The following is a 14,155-nucleotide window of genomic DNA, read 5'->3' as shown; positions in this document are numbered from 1 at the left end:
TCAACTTTCAATCCATGTCATCCAGGAACTTTGCTATTATCTATTTTATGAAGACCGTTGGCACGTTAAGTATATGAATTAGGACCGTTAAGATAAAAGTACATGTCTCCAGTACATTGTGCAATATTATGACTTGCCATATTGCTATTTCGACTGGGCTTGCATGTTGCAAATATATATATAACACCGGTCTGATCTTTCAATATAAATGACAAAATTCAAGTTAATGTTCACCTTCAAACGAAATTTTGTAGATATGAGCTAACGAAGATCGGATATACTGCATCACCTTGCGATTACAGAAAGCTTTATTTTGTAACGTAAAAATAAGCAAACCGAATTTTTAAAAAAATAACAAATAACACTGCCACTGAAAGAATAAAGATATCCTTTATTTCACAGATATAGTAGCTGCTGGCTTTTGAGCAAAGTGTCACAACGGAACGGACATAACTATTTGCTTTGGAACGGAGTATCACCACCTAATGATGTAATAGTTTGACGGGTCATTCAGGAACACTCCTCCCTTTGTGATGTGTTGTATAGAAACTCCATGTTTGCAGTCCTGGGCAGCTATCTAGAAATAATAATAATAACAGTAATACTACTACTACTACTACTACTACTAATAATAATAATAATAGTAATAATAATAATAATATTAATAATAATCATCATCACCAGCAGTAGAGTTAAATCGTGAGATATGATGCAATTACATTAACATTAGTGTATGTGACTTCATGTTTTGAAATATATTTGAATATATCAGATTTATTGATTAAGTTTTCTCTTTTTATTAATTTGTAAATTGTTTGGGGGAGGGGTTGCATTAAACAGTATCACTCACTACACTCAAAATAAAATGATTGATTCCCTAAGTAACGATTATATAATCTTTTGCTAGCATTTGATAATAATGCAGAATTACAAACTCTACCATGACTGCTGTTACTGCTTTGGTTAATTTATTGCTAATTAACACATTCAGATACTTCCGCTGAGGCCTTATTTGAAACGTAGAGCTCACCTAATCTAGCATGCAGTCGTAGAGGTGTATCCAACCAGTTTCCTGGTTGATATTGATTCACTACAAAGTATAGTGGAGAGAGAGAGAGAGAGAGAGAGAGAGAGAGAGAGAGAGAGATTGTTTAATGTTTGTTTTGTTGATACAACATATACAACATATTTCTTTTTCTTCCCATGAGAAAGAGCTTGTTTAGCTCAAACGGTCAGGTAAGGGATTTGTATTGTATGTATAGTTGCACCGTTATCGATGTATGTGGAAACACACATACCTTTTGTTTTTGTTTGGGTTTACAGGGACACCTTTTATATTTATTTACATTTAAACACTTTACAAGGTTTGCTCTAAACTATATTACTGGTCTCATCATCATGAGGAATTGTTTTCAATTTTTTTTCTTCTTGCCGTAGCTTCTTTACTGTATTCATATTTGAATTCGCATACACTTGCATTTTGGTTCAACACATTTGTGAACTATCGTGCTTCACTGATGTGGATGAGCTGCCTTTGTTTCTTTAGTGTACACATTTACACACTTTAACAGGTATATAACGTTTGGGCTTTCTGTGACCTATCGTGTCTCGCTGGCCTTGGACCAAACGGTACAAGATGCAGATTCAAAAACTATAGCTTGTCTTAAGTGACGTTTGCTGGTCAACTTTGCGGTCTAGAATGTAATAGTTTCATGCTTTAAATGTTTATGGAATTTTTATTTATGTAATTAAATTTGTTTATACATTTTACAGTTTTATTGAAAATTCTATTAAATGTTTTGCTTTGTTTCCATTTGAAATATATTTTTATATATAAACTGTTTTGCATACGAAATAGAATGTTACTGGTCAGAACAAGTCATGTACAAATAGAGATCCTAAGTGGTTACTACGTACGCATCGGATTTGTGATATGGCGTGTTCAAACCCCGGCCGAGTCATACCAAATAGAGGAAGATTGGGCAAATTTAGTGTTAGGTACAGAGAAGCAACTGGTCGGAAAATTGCATATTGCTTACCAAGCAGTTCTTAATTTCTGACAGCTCTTAAGCTCTTGTTCTTCAAAAAAAATCAGATTTGGTGAGTAAAGTTGAACTATGTACGGAACGAAAATGTAACAGTTTGGCTATAAAAAGATCGACTTATAGGATTTAGCATTCGGTTTTTACCTGCAGGTTAGAACCTACTAAAATCGTTTCTGTCTCCTTTTAGAGCATTTTGTATCTATTATGCCGTAGTTTTCAGTATTCTTGGTAATAATGTGTAGAAAAAATTGTTTATTCATATGAATATGAGATTATGTTAAGTTTCTGTGCATTTTGGCTACACGCTACACGTCATATCGAATAATCAGACACTGCTACTGCCCAGAAAGTAAAGGCTGTGATCCATGGCATGTTGCTTTGTTTACTGTGTGTAGTTACAGTTAGTTTCGGTTTAGATTTAAGTATTATTGGTACTCCCATTAGAAGAAATTGTTTCTTCTCTATTGTATGCTCAATATAGTATGAGTCTATGTTTGCAATGTGGCTACATTGCATGTCATAAATGCTACGAAAGCTGTGTTATGTGCATTTCTTGGCACCACTCCATGATAAATAATCAAATATAAATACCCTGAAAGCTATGAAGCATGCCACGTTCTACGTGAGTCGAAACGGAAGACGTACTATAAACGTTTGCTGAACATAACAGATTACCTTGAAACCGTCCTGGATACAGCCCAAGAAAATTCCAGCCATACCACCATTTGGTCGATATACACCCAACGCATCGAAAGTTGCAACTGGTGCGTATAGTGGAATTCTATGACACATATCCATCACCTGTGGAAAACGAACACCTTACATGTTAGTCATCGTAGTGTTTTGAAATACATATAAGTCTATGTTTCTTATTTTTGCACAGAAAGAACTTATATTATTGTACGATAAGTTAGAGTGAATCGATTCGAAGTATACAATTACATGGAAAATTATGATTCTGAAATTAGAAACGATGACAAATACAATCCATACCAATTGCTTATTTTACCTGCACATCTTACTGAAACCGAGATACAACCTGATAAGTTTTCTGTTTAGTGCACTAGGCATACTTACAATGATAGCTATAAAGCATTGTACATTAATGATAAAAAAATTATATATTTCGATTCGAAATCCGAAACTTTCTAAAACTTTGCTTTTTTGGAAAAAAATATATTTTCATAAAACATGATTGTATTCCAGGACAAGTGTCAAAGTACCTGTTAAACTGTTAATACGTTAAAATACATTCAGGTAGATAAAACACATGCAAATATATATCTATATATTTAACAAACGCATCTGAAGGTAGTGACGAGAAATATTTTCTTTCATATCGGTGTTTCTCTGTAATATGGGATTAACTAAAGGATTAATGGGAAAGATGTATCTTATAATCTGGGTATGTACCAGATTATTGTATACAGATACTGTCTTTATCTGCAGTATTTCTTTCAATCAATTTGATCAAAAGATAGTTTTGAAACCAATTCGAAATACATTACAGTTTCAAAGAAACATTACATATTGCCTATGTACTTCCCTTTTCGAATACGAAACTACCGAATGTCTTGATATGCGCCATTTATCCCCCAAGTGATAATGTATGTATGTATGCATGTATGTATGTATGTATGTATGTATGTACGCCGCTGTTATTTTCCCATCCGACTGTATTATTTCATGGTTGTACACTTATTCTGAATATTTATAATTTGACTTTATTTAAAATTCTATGATGTACTCAAAAAGATCCATATTTTGTTTTGAATACATACATTTTCACCTTTTATCCACATGGTTGTGGTTCCAACATTACAGTTGCTGAGGACTAATGCCTCTGTGGAGGCATGATCTCCTGTAGTACAGTCTGATGCATTGGGGTGCTTGATAATCAGGTTGTGTGCAATATCAACAATCGTTGACGCCTTGTTGCAAATATGAACTGCTGCAATGAAATTTAATGTTAAAGCCTTGGTAAAACATGTATACATCTGGAAAACAAAAAAGTGTTTAATTTTCGAAAAAAACAATTCGAATACATCTTACTAAATAAGCCATGTATTACACATATAAATGTTATTCTCGTCCTTTTATAAATTCTTCGGGCAAATTTGGGAACGCGCACTTTAAATTTCTTGGCCATTAAGGAAGCTAGGAAAGTATATTTTCACCCTTCCAGTCATTGCAACCATTTTATAAAGTCTTCAATAAACGTAAACAGCTTCTCTGCGGGGACATGGGATTTAGAACTCTTTAAATTTATGTGTAGGGTGTAGTTTTACTTTTCTGCACCCAACTTTGTGAGTCATTTGAATGTAAAAATTTTCCTCTGGGATTATCGAATGATTTTAATTCTTGGATGATCTTGACTTCCTCGGTCGTGGAAAGACTGGTCATGGTGTTGGATATGGGTCGATCATTTCCTCAACAAAATTTCTAGGATAAACAACTACCAAAAGTTCTATAAGGTTATTAGATGGCATGAAATGTGGTCGCTTTTCGCTGGTTTCTTATTGGAATGATGAGATGTTTTATGACGGTGAACGTTTCAAGTTTGATTGAATTACGGTACCTCTCACATTAAATATACAGAGCCGCTAAGTTAGAGAATGCTGTTAATCAGATATACATTCATTTTGTGGAAAGTGCAGCAAAAAATGTTTACAGAGAGTGACTTGAAGATACATGTCGTCCAACAAAACCGATGGAACGAAACAAGACTACTCCTCCCGAGATAAAAGTGAAGATCAGTGTTATATCTGTTCGGAAAGGGACATTAGTTTAATATATATGCACAACTTCAACAAACAGAACCGCTAGCTACAACAGTCGCGGTTGCCTGTTATCATTGCCATGAAAAAGGTATAGGTATTGGTGTCCGGAACGTAAACTAAATGTGAAGAAAGAGAACAAGAGAGCCAGAAGAATCCACTTCCTTCCAAAACCTTATAAATGAGAGTAAAGAAATAGCAAAACAATGATATTCAATAAGCAGATAAACGGCAGAAGAACCCATTTCACTCAAAAAGTCACTCCTATGATAAAAAAAAGAATTTTGTGAAACAACGTGTTTTTAAATATTTTGAAATATATTGACGAAACTATAATAAAACGGAAGTTAAGACAAAGTCTTGATTTGTTTAATTTATTATTGATAATTCGCAAGATAGAGGTACGCTCGCTGATTTCTCGAGAAGGAATTTTTCAATTAAAAAATATTAGTTGTAATATTATTTGTACGTCTTTTCGGAAACTTATGTGTTATCTTGATAAAATCCGATGAGTTTTGTAAACAAATCATTGAAATGAAAACATTAAATTCATCTGCTTTAAGCCTTTTCCCTGTCCAAGTCCAATGGCTGATTTAGTTGCTGTCGCTGTTGTAGTCTTAGTCGGTATAGTGAATGGCATCGAAGACTTAGAATTATTTGAGGTGAAGATTTCCTTCTCTTGTGTTTCATCAAAGAACCTTCAAGTATTGCTCTCCGTTGTTTTATCTACGTTAGAATGTTTCGTAACACATTGACAGTTTTTGAAGCTCTGCTCTCACTTATTTGCTTATTATTAGCACTCATGGATTGCTTGTTGCTTTCCCATTTCCTCTTCGTCTTTTTGAACACACGCTTTTTCGTATTTTGACATAGTGAAAGAGTTATTAGCTCTTTTATGTGTTTCTCTATAAACGTGCCGTTTTCTGGCAGTAATGGTAGTACTACAGAAGAAAGAAGAAGAGGATATGTTGCCAAAGTTCTAGCAATGATGTGAAATCGCAGAAACCCAAATCCAAAGTCGCATATAAAGGTATACATGTTTTGGTTGCGATATATGTTGTCAATTGGTAAAATAATCATCTTGAAAGGAAGTTATCCATATTAAGTGCTAAGATCTCAGTAGACGTGAATGTTTGGAAACAAAATTATTAAAGTTCAGGAAGTCCGGAAAATAAATGTCATTATGAATTGCATGACACTAATAGTAGATAAAAGAAAGAGAGACGATTCCATCAGACTGTATTAGTCAATGAACGTGAATCAGTTGCACATATAACTGGAATCAACTCTTCAAATAACAATTATCAACTTCCGATTGCCTAATGATATGTACTAGCGGATAAGATGATTATCTATTAAGATGCATTAGTTAAACATAATTTCTCAGAAGTAAAATAGTATATGCATTATGCACGAAACACTAAAAAGATGCTTTTTGATATATATATATATATATATATATATATATATATATATATATATATATATATATATATATGTGTGTGTGTGTGTGTGTGTGTGTGTGTGTGTGTGTGTGTGTGTTGAGCAAAGATTGATGCAATTTAACCGTATTTTCCCTATATTGTGAGAAAGAATGTACAGTTGGATAAATAACATTGTCATGTTATACGTTATTGAAAAGACTTAGATCTTTTATCACGTCCCAGTTATTTTGATACGCACATTGTGTGGTGCCAGTTTTATTGTCAGTTTTATTGTAATATAGAAATAGAGTCATTGGATGCAGGTTTTATCTTTTTTAAACTTTATTTGGAGACACATTTCTAATAAATGTAATTATTATATTATATGATATTTACGATATTGCATTATGTGTTACGTGAAAACTTTTCAGGCACATATGGGAAAGTCATCGTTTTCGAGTTCATCATTACAAGCATTGTATGTGGGAGAAAAAGGCCTGAATATTTCTTACCGTGCAACACATCAGATGTGGTATTTACATCAAGAATATGTTTCGTTGTCGTCATAGAAGCTGCTGTAGTTTTCGTCATTGTAATTACCATTGTTTTCGTCACTGGAGTTGGCGTGGCTGTCGAAACGGTTGATGTTTGTGTCGACGGCGATGCTAAAGTTTTTTATGCGGATAAATTGGAAATTAAGTTTTATTTCTATGTAAATTATCAGTGTGACACGCTAAAAATTAAACATGAAAAATTTATGCTTCATTATGTTATGGTATCATAGGGAACGCCATTACAAAAAAATGGATAAAATGGTAACTTCAAGAATATTTAAGATATATATGAAGAAATAAGAATGAACAGCAAGCAATACAAAACGAAGTCTTTAAGGAATTTAGAATCTGTGATTTGTGTTACTTAAACTGTCAAGTCTTCAATAATGTAAGTGCACGTGATGATATTGGAATCTGATTCTGGTGGTGCTTGTTGTAGATGTTTCAGGTAAACATCTCAACGTATTTTTATAGTTTAGAATGAAATGTCAACATCTTCATTTTTCCATGTACTTCTTTAGGCACAATACAATACTTTTGGTACATCTTTCGTTTACATTTCTGATTCTTTCAACCCGTCAGAATGATCACATTACACTCTTAACATGTTGATAATATAATATTTAATTTACCTGAGAAACACGAACAGGGGTCACTTGCTGCATTAGGATAGGTGGCTGCAACATATTTAGTAACAAGGTATATTTTAACACTTTACAAATGCTTCTACTATAACAGAATGAGAAAATAGATGCTGCGCTACGATCTAGCGTTTGGAAATGCATAAGGAATTCGGGGGGCAAAATAACTTGCACATGAGTTGTACATATTTCTTTTGTATTAGTGTTTGAGGAGAAGGAAGGATTCGTTCATTGTTGTGTTCTTTTTGTAAAGAACAATTAAGTTCTAGATGAATTAAAATGATTTCATAAGGAATAAAGAGATAAATAATATAGCATATAGACGATATACTCGATATACTCAATCATCGCATTAATAATTATGAAAGGAAGCCAATGATGAATCCATCAATGGACTTAATAATAAATTATGGATATATAACACTTTCATTAAACAATGTATATAAGGGTCAAAACATACTGGTTTCAAGCATAAATGGACAAGTATATTTCAAATGAGCTCTCCTGCTATTATTTTATTGGCATTCTTGTATTTTGTTATATCCAGCATGCGATATTCCTTATTATATGGAATTCATTTCATTGTTTATGTAGTATGACATTAATTATACAGTATTGTACATTTTATTATATCTCGACACTATTTGATATTATTAATTGCATAATGCTGTACATTTAATCACATGTTCACCCTATGAGACATTAAATTATAGTGTTGTCCATTTTATTGCATCTCTATAACTTGTGATATCAGCTTTTGGCTCAACAGTTTATCGAGCATAATAAAAGAATGAACAAATAATTGTATAAAAAGACAATACATGAAATGATAAATAGACAATAAACTAATATTAGCTACCCACGAATATTCAAATATTTGACAAAAGAGTACCTGCTGCATGAAGAATGAAATCTACTTTGCAGTCTCTATTTTGATCATAACTTATTTCGTTGAAATATTTCCACACTGAAATAAGAGAGGTTTTAAGATATAATATTTAATTCAAGTAAATGCAACTACAAATAGTCAATACAAATAAGCAAAATTAATATTTTCAACAACATCCTAATAATCTAGATGTACAGATATGAGGGGATTACAAAAACATGAGGATTTATTTTAATTAACTGATGATTCCCTTTTACAGATAAATACATTTATTGGTCGCGATTTTAAAGAAATGAAAATAGCCAAACCCTACCACGCCCCGAAAACAAAACTCCAGGTTAAATGGATGTAACTGCTTGATTTGTGTTAAAATTGCTGAACAAAGCAATATAAAGTAGTGTCAATAATTACAAATATTTAGCGCTACCTACAAATACAATGACCCTTGATTCGACAGATCTTTGTCTCAAAAAGATTTTGGCAGATGAATTTTAAATGTGTCCTTTAGAGAAAGGCATACACACATCCTGTAGAATATGGAAAAGTAATCACGTAAATATATTCTTTAATTTTGCTCTGTTGGTTGACGGAAGTTTTAACACATTATTGGCTATATCATGCCGACGAAATGGGAACTAAGTGCCTTTCCTGAAAATATACCAAGGCGGCCTATATCGGTTTACTTGGGTGGGTATGCAACGCGCGACCTTTTGACTGCGATTACGAATCTGAATATCTACCAAATGAGCTACTTCTGATCATGTAATTGTTAATTCGGTGAACGTAGGAATCTATTATGTGAGCAATTACTGACCCAAAATGATCTAAATCTAAGAACACAGAAAGTGACAAAGACACTACTTGCTTTATTTAAAGGTTACATCGACTGAATATATGTAGTCTACTGTTGCTACTTTCATGCATGAAAATACTGTATTGAAATTCAGTGTATTCTTACTGTACTGGTGAGACCTGCAAGGCGATGGATTGAGTGCATACATTTCGTCATGGAGGTCTGAAAAAGCCGGAAATAATATTTTGGTAGCAAATTTGCCGTAAAATCCGATGTAATATTCTCAAGGTTCTTAATAAAAAAATTTGTATGTTCGTGTATATGTATGAGGAACCGATATTTTTGAGAAAATAGGAAGAATAAGAATAAAATCTAAAAAAGTAATAGTTTGGATCTTTCAAATTAAGTGGGAAAGAAAAATTTGCTATTTTTCTTTTTTCTCATCTTGTTTTTCGTTTTCTTTGCTTTGTTATTCTTCGTTATTTTTCTTCCGTACATGCAGCATTTCATTATTTAAAGACACGCAACATCCCCCAGACTAAATATCCGAAAACGTTCCTAATAACCTGGTTGAACAAGGGTTGCACTTTCAGAGTAGTGTATGGTATAAGTGATATACTATGTGTTTGAGGCTGTCTATTTGATCTTGTGGCTCAGTCTACCAAACGCTCCTTTTCTAGACCGAACTGTCTTGACGTTAAATCCACTTATATCAGGCTGGCGATCCTGGATATGTGTGTTTGAAATGCGATGTTAGTTATATACATCAGGTTTTGATATTTTACCCACTTATATAATGTATATCGTTCCTTATTCGAGCGTATTCTTCTGTTTACAGCTAATAATTTGGTCTTCTTGTTTTAAAAGATTTTCTGTGCAATATACAGGAATCACTTGCGAGTGAATTTTATATTTTATTTGTTAAGTTACTACAACACACCCTTTTTTCAGAAAAGTGTCAAGATCCTAAGTTTGTAATTATATTGGGCGTTTCATAATTGAAATAGTAAATTCATAGTAAATTAATAAAATAGATACAAACAGTCATACACAAATTATATTTTTATATATGATATACAACATATCAATATTTTATTAAGATTTTATACAATTTTATGTAGTACCTTGATATTAAGGCCAATAGTACACAAAGTATCTAACGTATGAACCAAATAACTTTCTTTTATGAGTTTATTCATGTCTCCATGCACAATATCTATTACCATGAAAGAAACATTGAGTAGGGAGTGATTATTTGTATTAAAATGTGTTGATATATTAGCGGAAAATTGAGGATTTCTTTAATTTTGTATATGAAAGCCATAATTATTCAATCTCCTAGAAAATTGTTTAAGTGTTTGTCGATTATATTGAATATAACATTTTTGCAGGTTATCAAATAAATCACAGAAGTTGATACGCAGTTAGTGTTATAACGTGGAGAAAACACTTCTTATGTATTAGAGCTACTGAAAGAAGTACTTTCCCCTATATCTGCGTTACATTTAGATGACGAAAAATATCTTTTTAAATTTCTGTTTTGTTCTATTAAAAAAATCTTGCAAATTCTTGGGTCTTCTATAAGTAAGAATTGGTTTGCTTTTCTGAAGTGTTTCTATGTTGTTTTTATTTGATAAATTTAGACATTCGAATGTTTATTAATTATAAGGCCTATATTAGGTAATGAGGGATTATATTGCAACATAATGACAACATAATTGCATTAGGCATTTTGTACTTGTATTAGGTGTTTTGTAATTACATAAGGCTTTACTGAAGACGCGCGAATCCAGCGATGCAGCATTCATCTCCCTTACTATCGGACATTCTGCATAGTTGAAAACATCATTTACATCTGCATGAACCTATATTGTTGACCACAAAGCCTGATCTATTGATGCAGTTAATAGTTCTTTCGTCTCGTCTGTCCAATACACCTGAAGCATTTCCAAGTATCAGCCCTATTCCGTTGCTTTTGTTTCCCGCACTGACGGAACATGCATGACCTTGCCAGAAAAAAAATATACTTGTTTTCTTTCTTCTCCTTTGTAAGACACTTTTCCTTTGTCATGTTCCTGAAGTAGGCTTTCGTTTAACACCAAGGTTAGGAATTCCCACTACTTTCTCAAACATACGCTGAGTGGTTTCTTTATTCTGCCTCAGACAATGTTCTAGTCCCATCACACTCAGTATACCACCCATGTGAGAACGTAAAAAAAGATATCAACTTTTCGTTAAACCTTATCATTGTTAAGATAACGTGTTCTCGGTCTTTCTATCCAGTTCTTGTTGCTTTATTTAAGTTTAGTACACGATTCAATCCGTCTGCTGGGACGCAAATGGTTAAATAGCTGAACCAACAAAATCAAAACTCAGCTATGGTGAGTTAAATGACATGGAAATACTAAGGTCATTTCCGTATACGTGCTTGATAAACTCTGATTATCGAACAGAGGAGTAACTACCTGAGCAAAAGTGGTGGAAGATCACAAGAAACATAAATATTAGAAGAAAAATAAAACTTAATAATTTTGGGGTTAGTTTGAGAAATGACAAATCTATATTCACATTCATCCTAATTAAGATTTTACATCATAACAAGGCAGAAATTGTAGATAATTGTAATTAAAGAAAAAAGTAAAATATCCTACAAATAGTGTCGAATATGTAATAATTACTAAGAAGCGTAAGCAATTTATACCTTTAATTTATCTATTTTCTTGTCATTATTATAATCTATCCAGACCTGACAAACACCAGTAAAGGAACGCCCCAATAGTTCTAAAATTTCCTATTACCACTACCTCGAATGCGGTCTTTATTTTTAAAAAAAAATGATGAAACGTAAGTGTCTAAACAATCTTTCTGCAGATTAAATCTCTAACTCAATTGAACAAAAATCATCAAATAGGGAGCGCAATCTACAATCAACGACTAACATCTCCCTCCAGATTCACTGGTCGAAAACAAACTATCTCAAATATTGTTTCACTGTACTAGTACCTACCTTTGGAATTGTGTACGTTTGAGGAGATGTAATTCAATTCTCTTCCTTTGTTTAAAGCATCATTAAAGATTTTTTTCGACCAGTTGGAATGATATAATAAAGCCTTCCAGTACATTATTTTATGTATTTCATTATTGTATCTAGAGACAATCTGTGCATATTTTAATAATGTATGTATGACTTATGACATGAATAAATGTGTATCCCTGTGTATGGTAAATTGTTCATCATGTGGCCAAATTTATTATATGTCAATCCATTTTAATTATGTGGTACATCCGTTAAAATGTATTATTATTATTATTATTATTAATGCGGCCTCAGACTACCTCTTCTCTCCTGGTCGCTATATTCCCATTTTCTTGTCATGTAAGGGTATGTTGCGTGAATGTAATCTGAAACACTTTACAGGTAGGGCGGGATTCACTTTAATATAGAAAATGATATCCCCACTCTCTAAATATTAAATCTCACAAGTTTCAGAATAATGGAAGTGCACAAAAGTTCAGATTTTGTTTTCGATTTGACAAGAAGCCGTAGAATACGACACCAGCATTGCAATGTCACGCATTTTTGCATTATTCTTGGAAGATAGTTGAGGGAATGAATATATAAACGCATAGATAATTGAAAATAATGTATTATATTGTACCTACAACAAGACCTCGTTATACATATATTCCTTACAATTGAAATTCATTTCAATTCTTCTATTTAAACAGCTTTTAAACATCCAGATGTATGCGAATGTTTTCTTTCCGTGATTTAAATACCTTGCTTGGATATCATACCAGATGCATTTTCTTTGTCTTGTCTTGTTCACATGATCTCTGTAAACCAGCACACTTGATAAGAAATGCATATTTAGCTCAAAGGCATTTTTGAAGTACAAGAAGAGTAAAGAGCTACTGTTTCGAGATGTCTGAATGCCACGATTCAAACATATGCACAATAAATTAAAGAAAGAGACGGTAGATAGACTTGTATTTTAACATTCAAATCGTTTCAGTAATGTCTTAGGTAGATAATAATTAATTACAAAGATGAAAGAAAAAATCGATCTGTAGAGAACGATAAACTCCAATAGAAGGACTGAAGAAAGTGGAATGAAAACGTTTAAATAATGATATGTGTCAACCACATTTTAAATCTTATTCATTCGGTTTGCTACGAATTTCCAACCGTTATTGAAGTGAGTATCTCCCTGTTTCATAATGGATACGACCATGATCATGTGGCTTCTGCGAACATTTGACACCGTTATTTGAATTTTGATACCATGCACTATGCACCATATGGCAAAATGTGGAGACGGTAATTTGTATTTTGCTATGACAATAGTTCGCTCAGGTGTACATAAATGCATAGTTTATTAGTATTTCTATCGAATCACCATAAAGCAGTAGGAATACAATATTAATATGTCTATACAATCGTATCCAAGTGTAACTAAATTCTATACGGCTGATATGGACATTAACAGCTAAGAAATTTTGGAAAACGTTGCTCTCTTCAATAACATTGATGTCTCTTAAATATTACTTTCTTTAATTTGCTGAAGGCCACATAGTTAATATTGGGGTATTCTAATTTGTAATCATTACTAAAACACGTATTAATTTAATTTTCTGAAGACACAACAATCTGATTATGAAGGTAATGATTATGATTAGAGTCATTTGTAGCAAGAACACTTATTATTTGTATTGTCATTGAATTATTATAGACAGTTTTACTACCAATGGAGTAAGAATGATTACAGCGTTACTTATACACACGTGTTTCATGTAACGCATACTGTGTTTGGAAAATAGCTTAAAGTCTACTGGAATAAATGTTTCCTTATCTAAATATCTCATTTTATTTCTCTCAATACATTCCTAATCACAATGGATGAAATGCCTTTCTAAATAAGATCAATAAATCCTGACCCTGACAGCCTGCATACAAAGTGTCATTTTTTGCTGTGATTGTGGATGGTATCTAAGTAAAATTGGTTATTAATATCTCACTTGCTTATATTTT

General features: G+C 32.6%; 1 protein-coding gene across 3 annotated transcripts in view; it reads right to left on the bottom strand.

Annotated features, from left to right (window-relative positions):
• Nucleotides 1-371: 371 nt before the first annotated feature.
• The window catches only part of LOC149803364 (uncharacterized), a 63,414-nt gene continuing 49,630 nt past the window's right edge, over nucleotides 372-14,155 (bottom strand). For 2 of the 3 annotated variants that reach the window (XM_089951379.1, XM_089951378.1), the window contains exons 16-22: nucleotides 9,289-9,345; nucleotides 8,334-8,408; nucleotides 7,433-7,477; nucleotides 6,759-6,911; nucleotides 3,827-3,996; nucleotides 2,721-2,846; nucleotides 372-577 (exon numbers count right to left, since the gene is read on the bottom strand). In XM_089951379.1, coding sequence (XP_089807505.1) covers nucleotides 476-577; nucleotides 2,721-2,846; nucleotides 3,827-3,996; nucleotides 6,759-6,911; nucleotides 7,433-7,477; nucleotides 8,334-8,408; nucleotides 9,289-9,345 — 728 coding nt within the window. In that variant the 3' untranslated portion in view covers nucleotides 372-475. The remainder of the gene's footprint in view (nucleotides 578-2,720; nucleotides 2,847-3,826; nucleotides 3,997-6,758; nucleotides 6,912-7,432; nucleotides 7,478-8,333; nucleotides 8,409-9,288; nucleotides 9,346-14,155) is intronic. The other variant, XM_089951380.1, reaches the window with a different exon arrangement.

The sequence above is a fragment of the Sinohyriopsis cumingii genome, chromosome 3 (assembly GCF_028554795.1).
Source record: "Sinohyriopsis cumingii isolate HCF-2022 chromosome 3, ASM2855479v2, whole genome shotgun sequence".
NCBI lineage: Eukaryota > Metazoa > Mollusca > Bivalvia > Unionida > Unionidae > Sinohyriopsis > Sinohyriopsis cumingii.
The sequence above is the reverse complement of the archived record's forward strand: the minus strand, read 5'-3'. Positions and strand labels throughout refer to the sequence as shown.